The sequence below is a fragment of the Anomaloglossus baeobatrachus genome, chromosome 5, assembly GCF_048569485.1.
Source record: "Anomaloglossus baeobatrachus isolate aAnoBae1 chromosome 5, aAnoBae1.hap1, whole genome shotgun sequence".
NCBI lineage: Eukaryota > Metazoa > Chordata > Amphibia > Anura > Aromobatidae > Anomaloglossus > Anomaloglossus baeobatrachus.
Genome location: NC_134357.1, coordinates 153,198,679 through 153,225,074, shown reverse-complemented (window position 1 = coordinate 153,225,074; position 26,396 = coordinate 153,198,679). Strand labels below are relative to the sequence as shown.

Below are 26,396 nucleotides of genomic sequence, written 5' to 3'. Positions count from 1 at the left end.
GACAGAAGTGATCTGCGCTATCAGTGGTGCCATCACTGAGGTTACCCGCGGCCACAGCAGAAGTCCTCCCGCTGAGATCTGTGGCCGCGGGTAACCTGAGTGACTCACTTCAGTCCCTGCGGGGAGCTCACAGAGAGCGGTCGTGTGCTGGACCGCTCTCTGCCAGCTTCTGATGTAGCAGAGCTGAAAGCGTCGTGGGACCTCGGTGGATTACGTCGGACATGGAGGGGTATTTGGGGACTTTATTAAAATGGTGAAAGAGGTTGCTGTTTTTTTTCTTTTATTACAAATAAAGGATTTTTTGGATGTGTGTGTTTATTTTCTATAACTAACAGGTTAATCATGGAAGATCTCTTGGGGAGACATCTGCCATGATTAATCTTGGACTTAGTGGCAGCTATGGGCTGCTGCCATTAACTCCTTATTACCCCGATTGCCAACGCACCAGGGCAATTCGGGATGAGACGGGTACAGTTCCGGGACTGTCGCATTTAATGGATGCGGCCATTCCAGGCGGCTGCTGGCTGATATTGTTAGGCTGGGGGGCTCCCCATAATGTGGGGCTCCCCATCCTGAGAATACCAGCCTCCAGTCGTGTGGCTTTACCCTGGCTGGTATCAAAATTGGGGGGAACCGCACGTCGTTTTTTTTTAGTTATTTATTTATTTAACTTCATGATATAGACCCACCCACTGGCAGCTGTGATTGGTTGCAGTGAGACAGCTGTCACTCATCGTTGGGGCGTGTCTGACTGCAACCAATCATAGGCGCCGGTGGGCGGGGAAAGCAGGGAATACGAGATTGAATAATGAGCGGCCGGCTTTTTCAAAAGTGGAGAAGCCGCCAGAGCAGTGTGAACGCTGTGCAGTGCCACGCCGGTGATCAGGTATCACTGAGTATGAGAGAGGAGGGGAGAGGGAGAGACCGACATGGACAGAGAGAGAGACAGAGAGAGAGACCGACAGACCGACCGACAGAGAAAGAATAGAGACTTTAAATTAAAACAAAAAAAAGTTAGCTAAACCAATAGTTAGCTAATGAAGAGATACAGAGATATATAGATCGAGAAAGAAAAAAATATAGATAGACAGATAGATAAATAGATAGATAGATGCATAGAAATATATATATATATATATATATATAGATAGATAGATAGATAGATAGGAAGTGAGCAAGATTATGGAAAGAAATATATTTAGATCGGTAAATAGGTTGATCTTAACTTAAAAAAAACAAACAAAAAACAAATGGAAAGTTTGATATATTGCTATAGATAGATAGATAAAGATAGATGAATATTGATAGATATAATGTTAACCCCTTTAGGACGAAGCCAGTTTTGTACTTAATGACCAGGCCATTTTTTGCAATTCTGACCAGTGTCACTTTATGAGGTCATAACTCTGGAACGCTTCAACGGATCCCAATGATTCTGACATTGTTTTTTCGTGACATATTGTACTTCATGATAGTTATAAATTTAGAATGATATTTTTTGCTTTTATTTGTGAAAAAATCGGAAATTTGATGAAAATTTTGAAAATTTTGCAATTTTCAAACTTTTAATTTTTATGCCCTTAACCCAGAGAGTTATGTCACACAAAACAGTTAATAAATAACATTTTCCACATGTCTACTTTACATTAGCGCAATTTCTGAAACAAAATGTTTTGGGGTTAGGAAGTTAGAAGGGGTCAAAGTTCATCTGCAATTTCCCATTTTTTCAACAAAATTCACAAAACCATTTTTTTAGGGACCACATCACATTTGAAGTGACTTTGAGAGGCCTGGGTGACAGAAAATACCTAAAAGTGACACCATTCTCAAAACAGCACCCCTCAAAGTACTCAAAACCACATCCAAGAAGTTTATTAACCCTTCAGGTGCTTCACAGGAACTAAAGCAAAGTGGAATGAAAAAAAGCAAAAAATAAAATTTTACCTAAAATGTTGCTCTACCCCAAATTTATTCACTTTTAGAAGAAATAACACAACAAAATGAACCCCAAAACTTGTTACCCACTTTCTTATGAACGCGCCAATACCCCACATGTGGTCAGAAACCTTTGTTTGGACAAATGGGAGGGCTCGGAACAGAAGGAGCAATATTTGAATTTTGGAAAGCAAATTTGGCTGAAATAGATTGCGGGCACCATGTTGCAATTACATGTCCGCTAAGGTACCTAAACAGCAGAAACCCCTTACAAGTGACACCATTTTGGAAACTAGACCCCTTAAGGCTTCTATCTAGGGGTATAGTGAGCATTTTGGATCCACAGGTACTTCACAGATTTTGATAACGTTACGTTGTCACATTGAAAATTTTCATTTTTTTTCTCAAAAATGTTGCTTTAGCATCAATTTTTTCACTTTTTCAAGAGGTAATTCCAAAAATTTGACCCCAATGTTTGTTACCCACTTTTTTATGAGCGCGGTGATACCTCACTTGTGGTCTGAAACCTTTGTTTGGAGAAATGGGAGGGCTTGGAACGGAAGGAGCAATATTTGAATTTTGGAAAGGAAATTTGGCTGAAAAAGATTGCGGGCACCATGTCGCATTTGGAGGACCCCTAAGGTACGTAAACAGCAGAAACCCCGCACAAGTGACCCCATTTTGGAAACTAGGCCCCTCAAGGAATTTATCTTGATGTTTGGTGAGTACCCTGAACCCCCAGGTGCTTTACAGAAGTTTATAACGTTGAGCCATGAAAATAAAAAAATAAAATTTTACCACAAAATTGTTACTTCAACCAGGTAGCTTTTTTTTTCACAAGGGTAACGAAAAAAATCACCATGAAATTTATTGCGCAATTTCTCCTGAGTTTGTTGATATCTTGTATGTGGTGGAAATCAACTGTTTGGGCACACTACAGGGCTCAGAAGAGAAGGAGTGTAATTTGACTGCAAAATTGGCTGGAATCAATAGCGGACGCCATGTTGCATTAGGAGAACCCCTGAGGTGCCTAAGCAGTGGAGGTCCCCCACAAGTGACCCCATTCTGGAAATAAGACCCCTCAAGGCTTTAATCTAGGTGCATATTGAGCATTTTGAATCCACGAATACTTCACAGAATTTGATAAGCTTAGGTTGCCATATTGAAATTTTCATTTTTTTCACAAAAATGTTGATTTAGCGACACATTTTTCACTTTTTCAAGAGGCAACAACAAAACGTGTACCCCACAGGTTGTTATCTAATTTCTTGTGAGCGCAGGGATACCCCACATGTGGCCAAAAACCTTTGTTTGGATAAATGGGAGGGCTTGGAATGGAAGGAGCACCATTTGAATTTTGGAAAAGTTGAAGTAAATTGCGCGCACCATGTCACATTAGCAGGGCCCCTTGGGCACCTATACATCAGAAACCCCCCACAAGTGACCTCATTTTGGAAACTGGACCCCTCAAGGATTTTATTCAGGAGTATAGTAAACATTTTGAATCCACAGGTACTTCACAAAACTGTTGCTGTAGCAACAAATTTCTCACTGTTAAGGGGGCTTTACACGCTGCGACATCGCTAATGCGGAGTCGTTAGGGTCACGGAATTGGTGACGCACATCCGGCCGCATTAGCGATGTTGCTGCGTGTGACACCGATGAGCGATTTTGCATCATTGCAAAAACGTGCAAAATCGCTCATCGGTGACATGGGGGTCCATTCTCGATTATCGTTACAGCAGCAGTAACGATGTAGTTCGTCGCTCCTGCGGCAGCACACATCGCTATGTGTGACGCCGCAGGAACGAGGAACCTCTCCTTACCTGCCTCCCGGCCGCTATGAGGAAGGAAGGAGGTGGGCGGGATGTTCCGGCCACTCATCTCCGCCCCTCCGCTTCTATTGGGCGGCCGCTCAGTGACGTCACGGTGACGCCACACGGACCGCCCCCTTAGCAAGGAGGCGGTTCGCCGGTCACAGCGACGTCGCCGGGCAGGTAAGTATGTGTGACGCATCTGCGCGATGTTGTGCGGCACGGGCAGCGATTTGCCCATGTCGCACAACAGATGGGGGCGGGTACCCACGCTAGCGATATCGGGACCGATATCGCAATGTGTAAAGCGGCCTTTAGGCTATGTGGCCATGATCCAGCGACACGGCGTCTAGTACACAGTGTCAGCCTCCTGCAGAAATGTGAGTGTTGTCCACGGGAGAACGCAGCTGCCCATGCCCACGATTTGGGTTCAGGCTGCTGTGGACTTTAGTTCTATTCTACCTGCAGAAAGCACTCATCTCCGCAGCATAAATTGACATGCTGAGGCTCGGGAAGCTGCGCCACAGGTCGATTTATGCTGCGGAGAAAAGAAACACAGTGAGCATGAGATTTCTAAAAATCCTGCCACTGTGCTTCTACTGCACAACGCAGCGTTATGGACGCAGGGAAAACACTCTGCGTCCAAAACGTTGCAAACCCTGATTGTGGGCACACAGTGTAAAATGCTACAATGGATGAATGGATAGATGTCAAACATATATAACGTCCCACCCCCCTGCATATTCTAAGCTGGCGCCCTTTAGTGCCTTTCATGTGACACTAAAGGATGCCTAGCCTTGTATTTAGCCCAATAAGAAAAAAAAGAATTAAAATAAATGACGTGGGGTCCCCCCTATTTTTGATAGCCAGCTAGGGTAAAGCAGACAGCTGTAGCCTGCAAACCACAGCTGACAGCTTCATCTTGTCTGGTGATCAATTTGGAGGGCTCCCCAAGCTGTTTTTTTTTTTTTAATTATTTATAAATAAATAATTAAAAAAAAAAAAACAAACGTGGGGTCCCCCCAAATTAGATCACCAGCCAAGGTGAAGCTGACAGCTGGGGTCTGGTATTTTCAGGATGGGAAGAGCCACGGTTATTGGACTCTTCCCAGCCTAAAAATAGCAGGCCGCAGCCGCCCCAGAAGTGGCGCATCCATTAGATGCGCCAATTCTGGCGCTTCGCCCCAGCTCATCCCGCACCCTGGTGCGTTGGCTAACGGGGTAATGAATGGGGTTGATACCAGGTGTGTAATGTCACCTGGCATCAAGCCCAGCAATTAGTTATGTCACGGCGTCTATCAGATACCCGACATAACTAATTGACAGTAATAAAAAAAAATTGACAACAAAAAAAAATTTATTTGAAAAAACACTCCCCCAAACATTCCCTGATTGACCAATTTATTGAAAAGAAAAAAAAAATCCACAATAATCCATTTGGACGTCCCACGTCGCCTCTGGACCTTCTAGAATATGGGGGGCACGTTCAGGGAACGTATCCCCCATTTTCTAGGAGGGCAGACCCTCCATTTGAGGAGAGTGGGTGCAAAGAATCTGCACTCACCCTCCCTGGGTCACAGCTGCAGAGAGCGAGCAGCCAGCACAGCTCTCTGAACACAGGAAGCTGTCAGCCGCGCTCGGCACATGTGACCGGCAACTGCTGTGAAGGAGCCGGAGGAGGGGGCCACGGGGGATCAGAGCTGCGACAGGTATGTATGACACCGGGGGACACCGGGGAACACCAGGGGGGGGGTAGGGGGGGACCCGGCAGGGCCTAGGGAGCAGGTTTCTGTCGTATGTGTTATGGCACATACGACAGAAACCATAGGAACACTGTAAATGCGGCCGGCGCGCTGCTGTGCTCGCCGGTGCGCGCGGCCATCTTGGATTTTCGGGAGGGGGTTGGGGGTCGGGGGGGGCACTTTGGGGACACCGGGGGACCGGAGGGAACCGGGAAAAAGATTTATCTCCCATCTGGCATGTTTGATCATGCCAGATGGGAGATAAATCATTTTTTACCGGCGCGGTCATTTACTATAACTTGATGATCGGTATACGGTGTATACCGGTCATCAGGTGAGCGGGGACCGGAAAAACCGGCCCGAATCATGATCTCCAGGGTCTCAGCTACCCCCGGCAGCTGAGACCCCGGAAATTTTCTGACTCTGGGGGGCGCTAGACCCTTTTTTCCGACCGCCGTTAAAAAGCGGCGGATCGGAAAAAGTACCCTTATTTACCGCCGTTAAAAGGCGTATCGGCGGTCGTTAAGGGGTTAAATATAAATATAGATATATAGATAATTATAAATATATATATATATATATATACCTTAACATTTCTATTTTGAAAGATATATATTTATTTATAAATGTATATTATAGATTTTATGTTTAAATAAAGAATTTGATGAATTTGAAAGAAAACTATGTGCTTCAGACCATGTTTTCCACGGCAAAAAGGATCATTCCAGCCGCATACTACCGCAACTGAGAAAACAGGATCCGGCGCCCATTGAAATACATTGCAGCTAGTGCTGCAATGTACAGGATCCGGTGAGCTGCAGTTTTCACACGGAGGCAAAAAACGCTACATGTTGCGTTTTTGAAACATTTTAAAAAAACTGCAACTCACTGGATCCAGACACTGCCGCATGCAAACGCATGTTGCCGCAAGTCCATTGACATTGCATTGAGCTGACAACGGATCCGGCAACATGCGTTTTGCGTTTTCTGCTGACCGGCAGAAAAACGCTGATGTGAAGCCAGCCTATGCTGGAAAAGGGCTGCCCACCTAGGGGTCAAGCAGGGGGGTGGGAGGTGACAAGTCAGTTCAGTGGTAGCCCTCGGGCAGTGAGGAGCTAGGAGGGAGCGTGTGGCTCCCGGGGAGGAGGAGATTGGGTTATAGACGGTGGTCTGGACCCGGAGGAGTCGGAGACCCGGTCGTGGGATATTGGGACTGGGTGCCTGGACTAGTCTTGGAGGACAGTCAGCAGCTCGAGTACAATAGCCGTACTAAAAGCACATCGGGGTACTGGACCTTAGGTCGGGAAGAGGCTTCAAGCAACACGGCAATTAACCTGCAGAGGATAGGGCCTTTATAGACTGTCCCCACGAAGCTCAGAGATCGGGGCACTAGTGCAATGAGGGGGATAGGGCTTTCCAGCCAAAGCAGCCCACTGAAATCCCAAGTGTGAGCCCCTGAGAGCACAGCTCCTTCACACCAAAAAGTGGGGAGCGGGGCCCGGACAGCTTTAAGCTTACGGGCCACTTGGACACTACTAAAACTTGTGCACGGAGGCAGGCTCCGGACCATCAGGCAGTGCTGCAGGGGATGGAACCCGGACGAGCTCCCCAAGAGGGCAGCGGCACCCAGAGACTTGGTTTACTACGTTGTCAGAGTCTGCTTTCCTTCCGAGTGAGTACCTGATCACCCCCTGCTCCCAGGAAGCCTGCGCTCCCTTGCAATCCATTCCACCATCCAGAGAACCGGGGCCTTCCCTACCCGTGGAGGGTAACGTCTTCTGGCTTCCCCAATATAATGAAAATATGGTTGGCTGCACAAGCCCTAAGGCTGGAATCACATTTGTGGTGCAAAATCGGTCCAAATCTCATGCTAGAAAGTCGGACAATTTTAGTTCACTTTTCATCAGTGTGCAGTCAGTATGCTGTCAGTGTGCAATCAGTTTTTACCCTCAGCAGCTGCTACTCATGTAATGTTATGTACAGAAGCATTTACATTGTTCTCTGCTACATGCGTGAAATGTATTGAGAAAAACGGATGTCACTAGGATGGTGTATGTGCCGTCCGTGTGACATCCGTTTTTTTCATGCACCCATAGACTTGCATTGAAGAGACTCGTGCGAGAAACTCACCAAAACGCAGCATGCTGCAATTTTTTTCTCAGTCCGATTTGGACTGAGAAAAAAATAGCAGATGGGAGCTGCCTCATTGATTAACCTGGGTCCGAGTGCAATGCGAGATTTTCTCGCATTGCACTCGTGCGAGTTAGTCGCAAGTGTGAAGCCGGCCTAAGGAGAACTTTGATGTAGTACTGGAGCAGGTGTAGCTCCAGTGAAAGTAGGGCTGATGAAGACAGCTGTGTATAGACATGCTTGACCAATTCTCCATTCAACCTTGCCCTCACTGGATTCATGTGCTCTGTGGGGCTCTCAGCAGTAGGACCCCCAGTGACCCATCATTTATTACCTATAATCTGGATAGAGGATTCATTTTCTTTGTGGGAAAACCTCATTAATTATTGTTCAGACAAGTTTAGGGATTGAGATGAGGAGCTGCATTCTTAAGGGGGCTTTACACGCTGTGACATGGCTAATGATATATCATCGGGGTCACGGTGTTTGTGACGCACATCCGGCGTCGCTAGGAACATCGCAGCATGGAGCGACGATCAACGATCGCAAAAACGTCAAAAATCGTTGATCGTCGCTCCTTTTCATAATATCATTGATGGTGCATACCGCTGGTTGTTCGTCGTTCCTGCGACACCAAACATCGCTAGGTGTGACACCGCAGGAATGATGAACATCTCCTTACCTGCGTCCACCAGCAATGAGGAAGGAAGGAGGTGGGTGGGATATTCCACCCGCTCATCTCCGCCCCTCCGCTTCTATTGGACGGCTGCCGTGTGATGTTGCTGTGACGCCGCACGAACCGCTACCTTAGAAAGGAGCCGGTTCGCCAGCCATAGCGACGTCACTAGGCAGGTAAGTCCATGTGACTGGTGTAAGCGATGTTGTGCGCCACGGGCAGCGATTTGCCCGTGATGCACAACCGACGGGGGCAGGTACGTTCGCTAGCGATATCGATAGCGATATCGCAGCGTGTAAAGCGCCCTTTAGACCCTAGCCTTGGTACCACTGGATGTGTACCACCCCGCGGGCTCGGCTGCGACCGCCGAGCCGCTCGGATCCATGCTCGTACTGTGGGTGGTGGCTCGAGCCTCTCACGGACCCAGGGCTCACGTCGCTCTGCAAGGGAGTTGGCGCTATACGCGGGGATTTGGGTGTTTGATTTGGAATGACAGTTCGTGACGTCACCCACGGGTTGTGGGTCACGCAGACGCTGGCCCTTTTGGGTCTCTATGCCTTGGCGGTGGCGTTACTCGGTATGGTTGGGCTGTTGTCTTCTAAAGGGACTTGTATGGGGTAGGTCCTTAAGTCCAGCCCGCAATCAGTTGATTCGACTCGGCCCTGTCGGTTCAGGGCTTTGTGCTGGGTCTGAGTACCCTGCCTGGTGCTCAGGTATCCAGTTGGCTCCCCGGTTCGGTTCCGGCGGGCCACTACCCTGTCCCGGTCCCTTACGGTTCCACCGGTCATTTTCCCAGTCTCCTGCAGGCGGCTACCACCATCTGCCTCCTTACCAATGGTGACTGGGCTCCGACCCAGCCACCGGTAGTTTTTGGCAGGCCTGAGCGCAGGTCTGCCTGAGAACTCAACCTCCCTCCTTCACTGTCAAAACTACTCTGCTTCAATTTAAACTTGACTACTTAGGTTCCCGCCTCCAGGCCCGTGAACTCCTCGGTGGGCGGAGCCAACCACCTGGCTCCGCCCCCCCTGGTGTGGACATCAAACCTGGAAAGTGGTGACAAGGGTTTCGGTTTGGCTGATGTTTCCTAACTGGGAGGGGGGTGTGGTGTTGTGTGTGTGACTACCTGGGACGACCTGGATAGTCCAGGGCGTCACATATGCTTAGAAGGCATATGCAGTAAGCTCCCTCTGAATATGATAATATTATTATTTCACATGATGGCAAATCATGGGATGTGGGGCTTGGTTACAAAAATTGGTGTTTTGACAACTATGTCCTAAGAGATCATTAGAACAACATTCTAGAAGTAAAAATAGTGAGGGTGAAGGGTGGATATATTCTCGAAAGAGTCAGCAGATGACATTAAGAACAACCTTAGCTGTAATCCCCATGATTCTGTCATCTCCAATGTTTCTTATTCTCAACTATTTATTTTTCAATTTATTCCTTTTGCTCCGTGTTCATGTCTTGCTCTGTTGCTCTGGTACCAGTCAAACCACACGTGAATTCATGAATATAATGATATATGAGCAAGTTACATGAAACCATCATATGGAATATTACTGCATGGAATTTATACAGTATCTCATGTTGGTGTACGCTTTGTCCACCATATTAAATTAAAAGGTTACACAAAAGTACATTGTTCATTTTACTCTGAAGCTTAGTGAAAGAGACAGACGTTTCTGTATCTTAGCAACCAGATGAGAAAATAGATACTGCTTCGTCATTGCAATAATGGATGAGTACAATGATGGAAAACTAGAATTAAAGGGAACCTGTCAACAGCTTTTGTACCATAAGCCAAATATATCTATGGTAGGTCCCTATACTGCAGATTAAGGCTATATCCTCTTTATTGTAATCCTTGCTTTCGACCTAAAGTGATTCCTTATGCAATTATTATGCAACTATGGTGCAAGTACAGGGGGTTTGGCTCTCCACCATCTTCCTGCACCCAGCACCATCCTAAGCTCCATGACTAACCGATCACTCTTGTCTGAGACTGCACTGCGCCAGTCTTCATCTCAGAAGAGAGGGGGGACACATACACAGATACAAGGTCCTGATCTCATTACGTCATCAGGACTTTAATGCACATGCATCACCAAAAGAAATGAAGGCCCCCGCACAAGATTTTGGACGGGGAGGCAGTAAACGGTGGTCATGTGGCCACGAGCATGCAATATGTGTACTCACGACCAGAATCCAACTAGATGAGAGGATCTCACTCAATGCTGATTTCTGGGTTTAGTCCTCGTTCAGTATTTGGTCAGTATTGAACGTAGCCTACGACCAGACAGCCCCTTTAATGACTATATGTGGATGATAAGGCTTACTGTCAGTGATAGTGTGACGCCCTGGCAAAACCAGGTAGTCACACAATAGGCCCCCTCATAACACCTTCCCTCACCTAGGTTACATACAGCCAACCTGAAACCATAGTCACCCCCCCTCAGGGCAAGACAGGTACACCAGTGGGCGGGACCAAGTGGTTCGGAAACGCCCACCTAGGTGTCTAGACAGCCTGGGGCAGGAAAACAGTCAGTTAAGCAGTTAAGCAAACAGATTATGTTTGGAGCTCAAGTTGAGAGAAGTGTGGGCTAGAGTTAGGTGTAGCTCCAGCGGAGGAGAAGTTCAAGTTGAACGGTGCCAGGGTCGGAGCCCTGGTACCTTGACTAGATGGCAGACGGTGGTCTCCGTCGGCAGGAGATGGAAAGACGGCTCGGCAGATCCGAGGAGGATCGGAGCAGGGTTGGAGCCCGCTGGTACCGACACCAGAGACCTGACCGGAAACCGTGCACAGAGAGGGCACTTGGACCCTGAAGCCAGGACCGGAACCAACGGCCTAGCTAATCAACCGATTGAGGGCAGGATTAGAAGTCCTGTCCCATCCAAAGTCCCAAACGCAGACAACCACCCACAGAGAGGGATAGGGCAACCGTCAGGGCCCATAGATCCCACGGGTCAGTGTCAGCGGGCACGGCTCCTCAGGCACACAGAAAGCTGGGAGCGAACTCCCGTGTTCCATACCGGGAAGTCTAAAACACAACCACAACTAGTGCAGAGGAGAAGATGGCGACCATCATCCCGGGTGGGGGACCAGAGTACAACCGGCCACGGCAACCAGCCACTAGCACCTTGGTTTACCAAGGACTCGTGTGATTCTTTTACTTGTGACTAACCAAACATCCCCTGGTCCATCCGGGCGCGCAAGCCCCTGCCATCGTCATACCCTGCACAGAGACACTGGGCCCCGGGGCAACCATCCCTACCCACGGAGGGGTTAACATCCGGCTGCCATTACATCTCCCCGGGTATCCCACACCAGCAGCGGTGGTGTCCCACTTCACCACACACCGTGGGTGGAGTCACGAACCGAATACGGTCATGGCCGTACAACTACGTCCCCCTTTTCATTCAGCGTGTCTGCGTGACCCCTGGGTCCGGAGGATCCCTCGAGCCATGCAGTGAGTCCGGATCTGAGCAGCGCCGGCTGCTGACACAGGGGCGGCACAACCCGAAACTTGGCGTCACGAACAGGATTCAAACCCATCCACCTACCTGGTGGAAGTGCGCCTTGAATTGGACAGTCAGCGGCGATCAATCCCACCAAGGACACCATCTGCAAGGAGTTTGTATGTTCTCCCCGTGTTTGCGTGGGTTTCCTCCGGGTTCTCCGGTTTCCTCGCACACTCCAAACACATACAGATAGGGACTCTAGATTGTGAGCCCCAATGGGGACAGTGTTGCCAATGTATGTAAAGCGCTGTGGAAATAATAGTGCTATATAAATGAATAAAATTATTATTATTATTTTTATTTTTCTGGCGACATAGACGTATAAGGGGTTGATTTTTTTGTGGGAAGATTTGTACTGTTTAATGACACCATTCACATTGCCACTGGAGGACAGGGCAAAAAAAAAAAGTCCAAATGCATTGAAATATCAGGAAAAAAATCCCACAACACAATTCTGCAATAGTTTTATTTGTTTTTACAGCATTAACTGTGTGGATAAATTACTTGACATTATGATTCTCCAGGTCTGTATGATTATGGAGATACCAAACTTGCATATTTTTTAAAGTAATAAAAACAATAAAAATCAGAAATTTGTAAATTTTACTTGTCACCATTTTCAAAGACCAGTAATGGTTTAATTTTTTGGTTGCTAGAGCTATGGCTGTGCACATATGTTGTTTCCTGAAACTACAGAAAGTTAGGGTGTAAAAAGCCCCAGTGACCAGTGTGGAAATTGTAAGATTCCTGTTTTATATATTTAATTCAGAGTGTGATAAGTAAAAAATAAAATAAAATTGTCCCCCATTGACTTCCATTATACTTGGGTGCTCAAGTCACATCCATTTGAGCATCCATCTAGTACCGAGCACCCGAAAATGGTAGTGCTCGCCCATCAATATTCTTTAGGCTTCATTCACACATCAGTATTTTTGATCAGTATTTCTATGCCAAAACAGGTGTCATTTTTCAATGCACAGGTTGAACATCTTGGTATTGTACTTTGAGTTGGTGCTCAGTGCATAGCATCATGATGACTACACTGCAGAGATTTTGGAAGCAGCGTAAGATTGTACTACTAATCTAAGGCTACTAAGCTGTTCTCCATACTGGAAAAAGTTACTGTCACAGGGCTGCTATGAACGATCAAAGAAGTGCTGCAGCAGTAACTTTTTCCAGCAATGTGAACAGCTGAAGACCTGTACTCACTGCCATTGTCACTGTAGTGTAATCATCATGCTGCTGAGCTCTATACACTGGCTCAGCTCTCCTTATTAAGTGCAAGGACTTATTCAGTCTGAGTGCAAGGATGTCTGAATGAGGATTTACTGCTGCTTCTACAAAGTGCATTAGAAGTCAGCTGTAAGCCTTATTCAGACATCCTGACAGTAAAAATCTTAATGAGGCATTACAATGTGCGGGGGATTGACCCGAAAAGAGGCAGAAATTTAGATTAGGACTCAGTTGAGAGTTATACCTTGGCGTGGTAACTGGGCTCAAGTAAATTTGGCCAATTTTATTTGCAAATTAACTCATTTTTTCCAATTGTTTTCAAAAAATGTTTTCATGTTTTCTGGACAGTAATGCATATTCTCATTTCAATATTCACTACTTACATCCTTCAATTATTTTTCTCTCCCCTTTACTTGAGTGGAACTGTTAATTTGGATAATGTATGTAATGTTCAATTTGCACCAGTTCAGAACTTCAGTTTAGGAAGTGTCGGCAATTCTTCTATTTTGTATTATGGAGTTATGTCCCTTCTCTGAGCACTGCTCCCAGTGACCTCATGTGTTTTAATTTTTCGTTTGCAGGTTCTTTTCTAGCCATTATAAGATATCAGGATTGACACGAAAAGAGACCAAAATTTAGATTATATATAACCCAGTTGAGAGTTATACCTTGGCGTGGTAACTGGGCTCAAGTAAATTTGGCCAATTTTATTTGCAAAATAACTCTTTTTTTCAATTTTTTTTTTCATGTTTTCTAGGCAGTAATGCATAGTCTCACTTTAATATTCACTATTTACATCCTTCATTTATTTTTCCCTCCCCTTTACTTGAGTGCAACTGTAAAATTTGGATAATGTATGAAAACTCATCATGTGACACAGTCTTCTTATTTAATCACAGCGCGTGATCTAGTCCATGGATCTAATCCCATCCAGTGTGATACACTCTGCTGTGCATTGCATCTAATCCTATCCTGTGCGGTACACTCTGCTTAGCCCTGTCCCTAATCCCCTCAAGTGATACACAATAATAAGGCCTATATCTAATCCCATCCTTTGTAAGGCTAGGTTCACACACTGCGTTTTTTTGACGCTGCGTTTTTGCACCCGCGTAAAAAAAACGCGGCAATAAACGCGCGCGTTTTTTCCGCGATATATTGTGCGTTTTTTGCTGCGTTTTTGCTCACTGCGTCTTTACGCGTTTTTTTATCAGTGAACAAAAAAAAAAGGTCTGATGTCGTTTCCTTCTTCAATATGTTCTTCATTCTCCACTAGTGTATGCAGGAGAGCAGACAGCTGCAGAACTACAAGGCTCAGCATACTCCATCCAATAGTGTATGCAGGAGAGAAGACAGCAGCTGTCGAACTACAAGGCTCAGCATCCTCCTTCCAGGACTGTATGCAGGATTTCTTGGCCCCCCCAAACAAAAAAATGACGTGGGCTTCACCATATTTTTGTATGCTAGCTGGGTACAGCAGGCAGGTACGGGCTGCCCCCAACCCCCAGCTGCCTATTTGTACCCAGCTGGGAACCAAAAATATAGAGAAGCCCTTTTTTTGTAATTATTTCATGAATTTCATGAAATAATTAAAAAAAAAATGACGTGAGCTCTGCCTAATTTTTGTGTCCAGCCGGGTACAACTAGGTAGCTAGGGATTGGAATCCACAGTGCAGGGTGCCCATGCTTTCTGGGCACCCCCGCTGCGAATTGTAGTCCGCAGCCACCCCAGAAAATGGCGCTTTCATAGAAGCGCCATCTTCTGGCGCTGTATCCAACTCTTCCAGCTGCCCTGATGCCGGGTGGCTCACTGGGTAATAATGGGGTTAGGGCTAGCTGTATATTATCAACTGGCCCTAAGCCCGAAATTCATGGTGTCACGCCAATATTAGGCATGGCCACCATGAATTTCTAGTAAAGATAAAAAAAAACACAACACACAGAAAAATATTTTTATTAGAAATAAAACACAACACAATTAGTGACTCCATCTTTATTGAAATAAAGAACCCCCCTCCGCAGTAATCCTGGGTCAAGGGTCCTGCGCCATCTAATCCAGATCCAATATCATTTGATCGGTTTGCTGGAAGGCAAAGCGATCAGATGATGTGTCAGGTTCTAGGGGCTGAAGCACATCACACATCAGCTGATTGTATAAAAGCCGTTTATACAATCAGATGATGCATCGGTGCAAAAAAAAAAAATAAAAATACTCACTTATGTGCTGATTACCGGCAGCTCCTGGAGCGGAGTCTGATCCTGTCCGATCTCTGTAGCAGCTGCCGGTAATCAGGGATGAAGTCTCCTGATGCATCCGCTGATAGGTTAAACCAGCCGGCCGCTGACGTCAGCCCGAGACTTATGATCAGCTGACGCGTCAGGTGACTGTATCAGGTGATCCATCACCAGGTCCTGCATCCTGCAGGCATACGTACCCGGGGAGACTGCACACACCCGGAGCGGCGGTACCGGGAGGAGGAGCTGGGAGCGGGCATGGCACCGGGAGTCTGCAGACAGGTGAGTGTGACATTTTTTTTTCTACTGTTCACTTTTGTTTTCGCAGCCGCTTCCACCTCCTGCCCAGACATGACGCCGCACGGCAGCAGACATGCACAGGACTGGAGGTGGAAGCGGCGGTGACGGTACAGGGAGGATTCACGCTTCTGTGTTTACTGACAGAAGGAATCCTCTTCCTGTACATGTCACTTTACTACCCACCTCCTGCGTTTATAGCTGCGTTTTTGGTCTTAGAAACGCACCAAAACGCACCTATTTGCGTTTCTCATTGCATCCTTCAACATCCCATTGCACTCAATGGATGAAAAGCGCAGTGAAAAATGCGGGAATAATTGACATGCTGCTTTTTTGTGGCACCACAAAAACGCATCTAAAAAAAACCGCTGTGTGCAGGCAGCAAAAATGAAAACTCATAGGCTTTGCTGGGGAAGCAAAGTCATGCAGTTTTCTGAGCAAAAACGCACCCGAAAACTGCGCAAAAACGCCGTGAAAAACGCACTGTGTGAACTTACCCTAATAGTTTGTGTATCTAATCAAAGTGTGCGATAGAGTTTGTGTATCTAATCAAAGTATGTGATAGAGTTTGTGTATCTAATCAAAGTGTGCGATAGAGTTTGTGTATCTAATCAAAGTGTGCGATAGAGTTTGTGTATCTAATCAAAGTGTGCGATAGAGTTTGTGTATCTAATCAAAGTGTGCGATAGAGTTTGTGTATCTAATCCCAGATACCAGCTGGGCCAATGCTTTCCCTTACTACTCAGTCTCTCACTGATCTCCTGGCATCATCATCTAGCAGGGTGTCTCGTGACTTCTGCAGTCAGTCATCCGATGATGATCAGTGGCATCTTCCATATTTCATTCAATCAGAAGAAACCGTGATCAGTGGTCATATAGGATAACAGTTTATATTAAATTTTGTGTTTTGTTAAACCTTCAGGAATAAGGAAAATCTTTTTCCCATAGATTCTTTTTCCCCTTCTGCATGGATGTATTCCTGTTTCCTACAGAATATTATGTACACTACAACTCTAAATGTGGCTCCTGCAAAGTCAAACCACATGTGATTTTCTTTTCTTCATTTCCATCATGATCTCTGCAATAACTTCCAGACTTTTTTCCTTGTGTTTCAAATTATATGCATTCAGTATTGAGCAATGTTAATTAAAACATACAGAGCAAACTGCTCTCATCCTCTAACCCCCCCCCATGTTTAACCATTAGACGTCAATGTATTTTTTTTCTATTTATTTTGTTACAGACAGGCTTTTTAACTTACACTGATCTGTAAATATAAAGATGTAACCACCACTTTAGTGACCTGTCAGGAATCCCCCCTATTTCCAGGGACAATCATGTGATTATAAGTAGGCCATTTGCATACTTACAGTCATGTACCGACTTGTTCATAGAGAGAAGTGGATCGGAAGATAGTTGGCACATGACCATCTGCTCGAGCTGGACATAAAAAGGAATCCTGACAGTCTACATATTTCACACTGGCAAAATTCAGCAATCGGCAGTCACATAAAGAATCAGGATACACCATATCACCAGCCACAGTGCTGCTGCGCTGGCTAAACCCAAGACCTTTATCCTCAAGCTAGTCTCTACCAATGCTATAATCCACTCAAATTTCCATATGCCAGGCACCCATCTTTAAGTGACTCTTGACTAAGACCCAGGTGGAGTTGAAATGTCGAATGACTTCACAGTCGCCTCAATAAATTTAAAAATGTTTTTGCATCACAATCTATGAGTGCAGTGAATATATTTATTATCTTGGATTGGACCCATTTTTCACTTGCATCACCACCCACTTACCTGAGTGCAGACCAATTTTTTTTTATCTAACCTGACTACAACCAATCACAGACTCCATTGGGGGGAAGCAGTGAATATGAATGAGACTAATGAACAGCACCGGATATAGAATGCTGCCAGTGCCGGCTCCTGCTCTGTGCACATGTAGCCACAGTACACATCGGGTTAATTACCCGATGTGTAGTCTGGCTGTGTGCAGGGAGCAGGGAGCCAGCACTGGCAGCGTGAGAGCGGGGATGCTGGTAACGAAGGTAAATATCGGGTAACCAAGGTAAGGGCTTCTTGGTTACCCGATGTTTACCGTGGTTACCAGCCTCCGCAGAAGCTGGCTCCTGCTGCCTGCACACGTAGCAGAGTACACATCGGGTAATTAACCCGATGTGTACTGTGGCTAGGTGTGCAAGGAGCCAGCGCTAAGCGGTGTGCGCTGGTAACCAAGGTAAATATCGGGTTTGTTACCCGATATTTACCTTAGTTACCAAGCGCAGCATCGCTTCCATGCGGCGCTGCTGGCTGGGGGCTGGTCACTGGTTGCTGGTGAGCTCACCAGCAACTTCTGTAGCGACGCTCCAGCGATCCCTGCCAGGTGAGGTTGCTGGTGGGATCGCTGGAGTGTCGCTAGTGTGACATCTCACCAGCGACCTCCTAGCAACTTACCAGCGATCCCTATCAGGTTGGATCGTTGTTGGGATCGCTGGTAAGTTGTTTAGTGTGACTGGGCCTTTACCAGCGATCCCCATCAGGCTGTATCATTGTTGGGATCGCTGGTAAGTTGTTTAGTGTGACGGTACCTATAGCCTACTTGTCTATGGTTTTAAATCAGTATTAGGCTATGTGCGCACAGTGCGTTTTTCGCGGCGTTTTTGCGCGTTTTTCGAGTGCGTTTTTGGCCTCAAAACTGCAGGACTTTGCTTCCCCAGCAAAGTCTATGAGTTTTCATTTTTTGCTGTCCGCACACATCTGTTTTTTTTACCTGCGTTTTTGAGTTAAAAAAAAAAATGGACATGTCAGTTCTTTCCTGCGTTTTTCTGCGTTTTCCCCCCATGCAATGCATTGGAAAAACGCAGCAAAACGCAGAGATCAAAAACGCAGCAAAACGCAGCCAAAAACGCACCAAATCGCGGCAACAACGCATGCGTTTTTTTATGCGTTTTGTCGACGCAGGTGCGTTTTTGTGCGTTTTTAGCGGCCAAAAACGCACAAAAACGCAGCGTCAAAAAGACACAGTGTGCGAACCTAGCCTTATCTGTTCATAATTCCTTAACTCACTGTTTACACTTGCAGATAGACTTTTGTTTGCACAAACATGCTAAGTAGAGAGAGCAAACCTAAGGTGCCTACTGAACACAGACCCCTCACACGAGCATCGCTGTGCCCAGGTACACTCGGTACTCAGCCCAGTGCGAGCCGCTTGCAGTGTTTGATCGGTTAATACTTGGGGTAACAACAGCGTGATCATATGTAGTGTGTGCACAAAAAAAAAAAGAGTGAGAAGAAGAAGAAAAAATGGAAAAACTCTGCCCACCCTCCCCCGAAGTGATCTCTTTATGGTTGTCTGCATGTGGACAAAGATCGAAACTGCCCAATTAGTGACTTCCATTGGGTTCAGGTCAAGTCCAGGTCCCAAACCAATCTTAATTTAATGTCCTGCTGAACCCGTCAAAATGAACTTCCGCAGATCAGCTCATCTCTAATTGTAAGGTCATGTGCGCACATTGAGTATTTGAGGGTGTTTTTTTTTTACCTCAGCACTTGTAAGACAAAAACAGAAGTGGAACAATCAAAGGGAAAAGTGTAATAGAAACACAGGCACCAACAAACAAAGGGAAGGGCACCACCCGGTGGGATCTCCTGGTATGCTAAGCAAGTATTAAAGAAGAGGAAGAAAAAGGGTATACCAAAATGGTATGACCGCAACAATATATAAAGGGTAAGTATTTTATTAGTACAAGCAGAAAACAAGAGAACACATTTCTCAACACTTGGAGTGTGGACACACACTAACACGGTTAAAAACACTTAAAAAGCCAAAGGCATGGACACCATACACGCCAGGAACAATAACATATAAAAATACAGTGCAAATAAAGCGAAGGTACTCTATAAGATATTGCACAAAGCCCGGTCCCAAAAATTAATCCGTCTATATGGTAATAGGACAGAGACTGTATGATCTAATATCCAGGTATTAATGAAATACGAGATATGGAACACCGCCGTACAGATACAAACAGATATGCTAACACCTGGTGTGTAGAATATATGAACAGAAATAGTACAGTATGTTATCCTTATATAGCTAACAGGGTACAAACAGCACACTGTAGGTACATACAGAGATTAGAACAGTATTTAGCACAATACAGGTGTATCAACAAAGGCAGCACAATACGTATTGATATACAGCCAATAACTAACAAAAATACCTCATACAGTCAGTATCCTCAATATATGAGGGATGTTTGCCATGCCCGTCACCCCTATGGTAACCTGATGATGCACCATGTGCAGTATAAACCAGTATATAGCTGAGAGAATATATGCAAAATACTGCGGGTATATATAGAGGTTTGAATAGATCTGCACAGTATATTAAACACAGTACAAGTATATCAGTAGAGGGCAGCACAGTGAATATCAATGTAGGGCCAATACGTGTCAGAAATACCTCATACAGCCAGTATTCCTAGCATGTAAAGGATGTAAAACATGCCTATCACTCCTAAAGTAGGGCCAAGAGCCACTAGGGCCATGCAGAGAGGCCAAGGCAGGGATAAAGGATCAGGCTAGGGATAGCACAAGAGCGGGACCGTACTTACTACCCCCAAAAAATGATGGCAGCCATATAGGTGGAGTAGATAGGAAGAGTAACCAGCAAAGTTCCTGGCGTGGACCCTAGTGGCTCTTGGCCCTACTTTAGGAGTGATAGGCATGTTTTACATCCTTTACATGCTAGGAATACTGGCTGTATGAGGTATTTCTGACACGTATTGGCCCTACATTGATATTCACTGTGCTGCCCTCTACTGATATACTTGTACTGTGTTTAATATACTGTGCAGATCTATTCAAACCTCTATATATACCCGCAGTATTTTGCATATATTCTCTCAGCTATATGCTGGTTTATACTGCACATGGTGCATCATCAGGTTACCATAGGGGTGATGGGCATGGCAAACATCCCTCATATATTGAGGATACTGACTGTATGAGGTATTTTTGTTAGTTATTGGCTGTATATCAATACGTATTGTGCTGCATTTGTTGATACACCTGTATTGTGCTAAATACTGTTCTAATCTCTGTATGTACCTACAGTGTGCTGTTTGTACCCTGTTAGCTATATAAGGATAACATACTGTACTATTTCTGTTCATATATTCTACACACCAGGTGTTAGCATATCTGTTTGTATCTGTACGGCGGTGTTCCATATCTCGTATTTCATTAATACCTGGATATTAGATCATACAGTCTCTGTCCTATTACCATATAGACGGATTAATTTTTGGGACCGGGCTTTGTGCAATATCTTATAGAGTACCTTCGCTTTATTTGCACTGTATTTTTATATGTTATTGTTCCTGGCGTGTATGGTGTCCATGTCTTTGGCGTTTTAAGTGTTTTTAACCGTGTTAGTGTGTGTCCACACTCCAAGTGTTGAGAAATGTGTTCTCTTGTTTTTTGCTTGTACTAATAAAATACTTACCCTTTATATATTGTTGCGGTGATCCCATATTGGTATACCCTTTTTCTTCCTCTTCAGAAACACAGGCACCACTTCAGCATGTTTCAACCACTCCAGGGTTTGGCTTGCAAATTCAAAAAAGAAACTCCCCAATACGATGTCTCCACTACTGCTCATTTATTCCTTGGAGTTTCTGGTGAGCACGTTGGCCACAACCGGACAACAAATGGTAATGACAAGATGTAGAAAATCCAGTAACTCCATAGAGATTAGAGTTTGTCTCCTTACCCGGAGAGACAATTTGAATATTTCTCAGAGGGTTATGGCAGCTATAAGTCCTCTTACTGGCAGCCAGACTGGCTTGCAAAGTCTCCTTAAGGAGAATAGTGTTCCCCCATGGTCCCCCCACATAGCTTCTCATGAGCCAGATCAGACACCCAATACTTTGCACTGACGAGGGGCAAGCACCCTGAAACACCGTGTTTGCAAATTGGTATTCTGATCTGGCATAAAATCCTAAATCATATGCAAAGGATTGTTAAAAATCCACTTCTGACTTTTAGGATCGCTACTTTCAATAGGTGGCGCTGCACTAGAGTTTGTCTCCTTACCTGGAGAGACAATTTGAATATTTCTCAGAGGGGCATGGCAGCTATAAGTCCCCTTACTGGCAGCCAGACTGGCTTGCAAAGTCTCCTTAAGGAGACTAGTGTTCCCCCGTGGTCCCCCCACATAGCTTCTCATGAGCCAGATCAGACACCCCATACTTTGCACTGACGAGGGGCAAGCACCCCAAAACACCGTGTCTGCAAATTGGGATTCTGATCTGGCATAAAATCCTAAGTCATATGCAAAGGATTGTTAAAAATCCACTGCTGACTTTTAGGATTGCTACTTCCAATAGGTGGCGCTGTGCTAGAATTTGTCTCCTTACCGGGAGAGACAATTAGAGATTAGATATATTTTATTCCAAATTCATTAAAATAGAATCATCAATAGGGGAGGCAGCTCATGTTGACGCATTTTGGCCCAAAGGTCTTTTACGATTAAGACCTTCGGGTTGAAATGCATCAATATGAGCTCCCTCCCCATTCTGATTATTCTGTTTTAACTGGGAATAAAATATAACTCATTTGGAGTTACTGGATTTTCCACATTTTTTCATTGCTTTTTCATTGCTATTTGTTTTAGAAATACTGAAGTAAAAAACTCACCAAATACTTAACTTGTGTTGGCTAACACGGTACAAAGATATATTTTACTTGTAACATGTGCACATGACCTGTGTATTGTATATTTGTACTAGACAAAGATAAACACAACATTATGTCTTCTCTTTTAGATGCACGTAAAGCAAGAAGCAAAACAATCATATAGAATACAATGTCTGGTAATCAATGTAACCAGTAAATAACACTGTTTCCAGTTCATAGCAAAATAGGAAAAAAAGTCAGGTTGGGTTTATATAGCCAGCCTTATCGTGCATCAATGCTCTCGAGCTGTTCATTAACTAACGCACTTTGACTCGTATCCCTTCCACTCCTTACATGTGTCTATAACAACTGCCTAAGAATCTAAATCTTTCCAATAATATAAAGTACAAAATATCAATAAAAGCAAAAATAGTCTATAGAAGCATCACCTTACCATGTCTACACCAGGGATTATCAAGCAGTGGCTGAGCCGCTGTGTCTGTCACTGGCTGGAGCTCAGCTTGTGCCTCTAAAGCTGGGTGTTTAGGAGGAGGGGGTGGACCAGGAATCCGCCCAATGCAAACAACCAGGGCAGAGCTTCATTGAATGCACTGAGGAGCACAGGGTGATTCAGCACCAAAGGTTTTATGTGGATGGAGTTGGTGGCCATGTTATGTGTACAGGATTTGTATTCGTGTGCAAATGCTTATCAGTACCCAGGTTAATGATTGTTGAGCTAGATGAATGCAGAATGTACTGCTTACATGTGTATATATATATATATATATATATATATATATATATATATATATATATATATATATATATATATACACACATACACAGTACAGATCAAAAGTTTGAACACACCTCATTGAAAGAGTTTTCTTTATTTTCATGACTCTGAAAATTGTAGATTCACATTGAAGGCATCAAAATCATGATTTAACACATGTGGAATAAAATACTTAACAAAAAAGTGTGAAACAACTGAAAATATGTCTTATATTCTAGGTTCTTCAAAGTAGCCACCTTTTGCTTTGATTACTGCTTTGCACACTCTTGGCATTCTCTTGATGAGCTTCAAGAGGTAGTCACCGGAAATGGTTTTCACTTCACAGGTGGGCCCTGTCAGGTTTAATAAGTGGGATTTCTTGCCTTATAAATGGGGTTGGGACCATCTGTTGAGTTGTGCAGAAGTCTGGTGGGTACACAGCTGACAGTCCTACTGAATAGACTGTTAGAATTTGTATTATGGCAAGAAAAAGGCAGCTAAGTAAAGAAAAACAAGTGGCCATCATTACTTTAAGAAATGAAGGTCAATCAGTCCGCAAAATTGGGAAAACTTTGACAGTGTCCCCAAGTACAGTGGCAAAAACCATCAAATGCTACAAAGAAACTGGCTCACATGAGGACCGCCCCAGGAAAGGAAGACAAAGAGTCACCTCTGCTGTGGAAGATAAGTTTATCCGAGTTACCAGCCTCAGAAATCACAGGTTAACAGCAGCTCAGATTAGAGACCAGGTCAATGCCACACAGAGTTCTAGCAGCAGACACATCTCTAGAACAACTGTTAAGAGGAGACCTTTTGCAGCAGACCTTCATGGTATAATATCTGCTAGGAAACCACTGCTAAGGACAGGTAACAAGCAGAAAAGACTTGTTTGAGCTAAAGAACACAAGGAATGGACATTAGACCAGTGGAAATCTGTGCTTTGGTCTGATGAGTCCAAATTTGAGGTCTTTGGATCCAACCACCGTGTCTTTGTGCGATGCAGAAAAGGTGAATGGATGGACTCTACATGCCTGGTTCCCACCGTTAAGCATGGAGGAGGAGGTGTGATGGTTTGGGGGTGCTTTGCTGGTGACACTGTTCTGGATTTATTCAAAATTGAAGGCATACTGAACCAGCATGACTACCACAGCATCTTGCAGTGGCATGCTATTCCATCCGGTTTGCATTTAGTTGGACCATCAATTATTTTTTAACAGGACAATGACCCCAAACACTCCTCTGGGCTGTGTAAGGGCTATTTGACTAAGAAGGAGAGTGATGGGGTGCTACGCCAGATGACCTGCCTCCACAGTCACCAGACCTGAACCCAATCAAGATGGTTTGGGGTGAGCTGGACCGCAGAGTGAAGGCAAAAGGGACAACAAGTGCTTAGCATCTCTGGCAACTCCTTCAAGACTGTTGGAAGACCATTTCCGGTGACAACCTCTTGAAGCTTATCAAGAGAATGCCAAGAGGGTGCAAAGCAGTAATCAAAGCAAAAGGTGGCTACTTTGAAGAACCTAGAATATATGACATATTTTCAGTTGTTTCACACTTTTTTGTTAAGTATTTCATTCCACATGTGTTAATTCATAGTTTTGATGCCTTCAATGTGAATCTACAATTTTCAAAGTCAAGAAAAGAAAGAAAACTCTTTGAATGACAAGTGTGTCCAAACGTTTGGTCAATACTGTATATAATCACAGCACCACATTAGACATCTCTGTATATGTGTATATATTTTTATATATATATATTTATATACATATCTATATCTATATCTATATATATATATATATATATATATATATATATATATATACAGGGCCGGATTATAGGCGGGGCAGGCGGGGCTTCAGCCCAGGGGCCCCCACCACAAGAGCTTCTGAGGGGGCCCCCACCACCATCAGTGTGAGCGCCATTTTATTAAGGTTCAGGACCACACTGTACCTTTAAGAGAATTTCAATCCGGCCGTCACTGTGCTGCAGACACGCCCACTGCACGCTGGATGACGTCACCGCGCTGCTGCTTCTTCGTGCTGTACAGGAGCTTGTGGGAGGACCAGAGCAGAGGCCTCGGTGGATGATGGTGAGTGACGTCATCCATCATGGTGCCGGGCAGGAGGCTGCAGTGAGGAGGGAGCAGGACGGGATTTCATAGTGTCAGCGGCAGCTCTGCCGGCAGGACCAGTGTGAGTTATTGCAGGAGTGTGACCTGCTGCAGATCAGGTCGGGCTGTCAGTGCCGGGTCATGAGGTCGGGTTGTCAGTGCCGGGTCATCGGCCTCATCCCTCCCCTGCAATAACTCACACTGATCTTCAGCAGAGACATCACTACACAGAATCCTGCACTGATCACATGTGAGCCTGCAGCACACATTACACTATATGGCCCATATTACATATAGAATATGTTACATCCTGTCCTGTAGGCCCAGGTGTGATCAGTGCAGGGCATTGTATATCTGTGCACATGGGATACCACATCCAGTGTACAGAGTAGTGTGATATACTGTGTACATGGTATATCACATCCAGTGTACAGAGCAGTGTGATATACTGTGTACATGGTATACCACATCCAGTGTACAGAGCAGTGTGATATACTGTGTACATGGGATACCACATCCAGTGTACAGAGCAGTGTGATATACTGTGTACATGGTATACCACATACAGTGTACAGAGCAGTGTGATATACTGTGTACATGGGATACCACATCCAGTGTACAGAGCAGTGTGATATACTGTGTACATGGGATACCATATCCAGTGTACAGAGCAGTGTGATATACTGTGTACATTATATACCACATCCAGTGTACAGAGTAGTGTGATATACTGTGTACATGGTATATCACATACAGTGTACAGAGCAGTGTGATATACTGTGTACATGGGATACCACATCCAGTGTACAGAGCAGTGTGATATACTGTGTACATGGTATACCACATACAGTGTACAGAGCAGTGTGATATACTGTGTACATGGGATACCACATCCAGTGTACAGAGCAGTGTGATATACTGTGTACATTATATACCACATCCAGTGTACAGAGCAGTGTGATATACTGTGTACATTATTTACCACATCCAGTGTACAGAATAGTGTGATATACTGTGTACATGGTATACCACATCCAGTGTACAGAGCAGTGTGATATACTGTGTACATTATTTACCACATCCAGTGTACAGAGCAGTGTGATATACTGTGTACATTATATACCACATCCAGTGTACAGAGTAGTGTGATATACTGTGTACATGGTATATCACATCCAGTGTACAGAGCAGTGTGATATACTGTGTACACACATCAGATGGCATATAATGTGTATATTGT

At 44.9% G+C, this 26,396-nt stretch overlaps 1 protein-coding gene across 1 annotated transcript in view; it reads right to left on the bottom strand.

The window, feature by feature from the left end:
* Window positions 1-22,833, bottom strand: part of PCBD1 (pterin-4 alpha-carbinolamine dehydratase 1) — a 38,586-nt gene extending 15,753 nt beyond the window's left edge. Inside the window, exon 1 of the mRNA XM_075347257.1 lies at window positions 22,726-22,833. Within this exon, the coding sequence (XP_075203372.1) occupies window positions 22,726-22,728 (3 nt within the window). The 5' untranslated portion in view covers window positions 22,729-22,833. The remainder of the gene's footprint in view (window positions 1-22,725) is intronic.
* Between the last annotated feature and the right edge of the window lie 3,563 nt (window positions 22,834-26,396).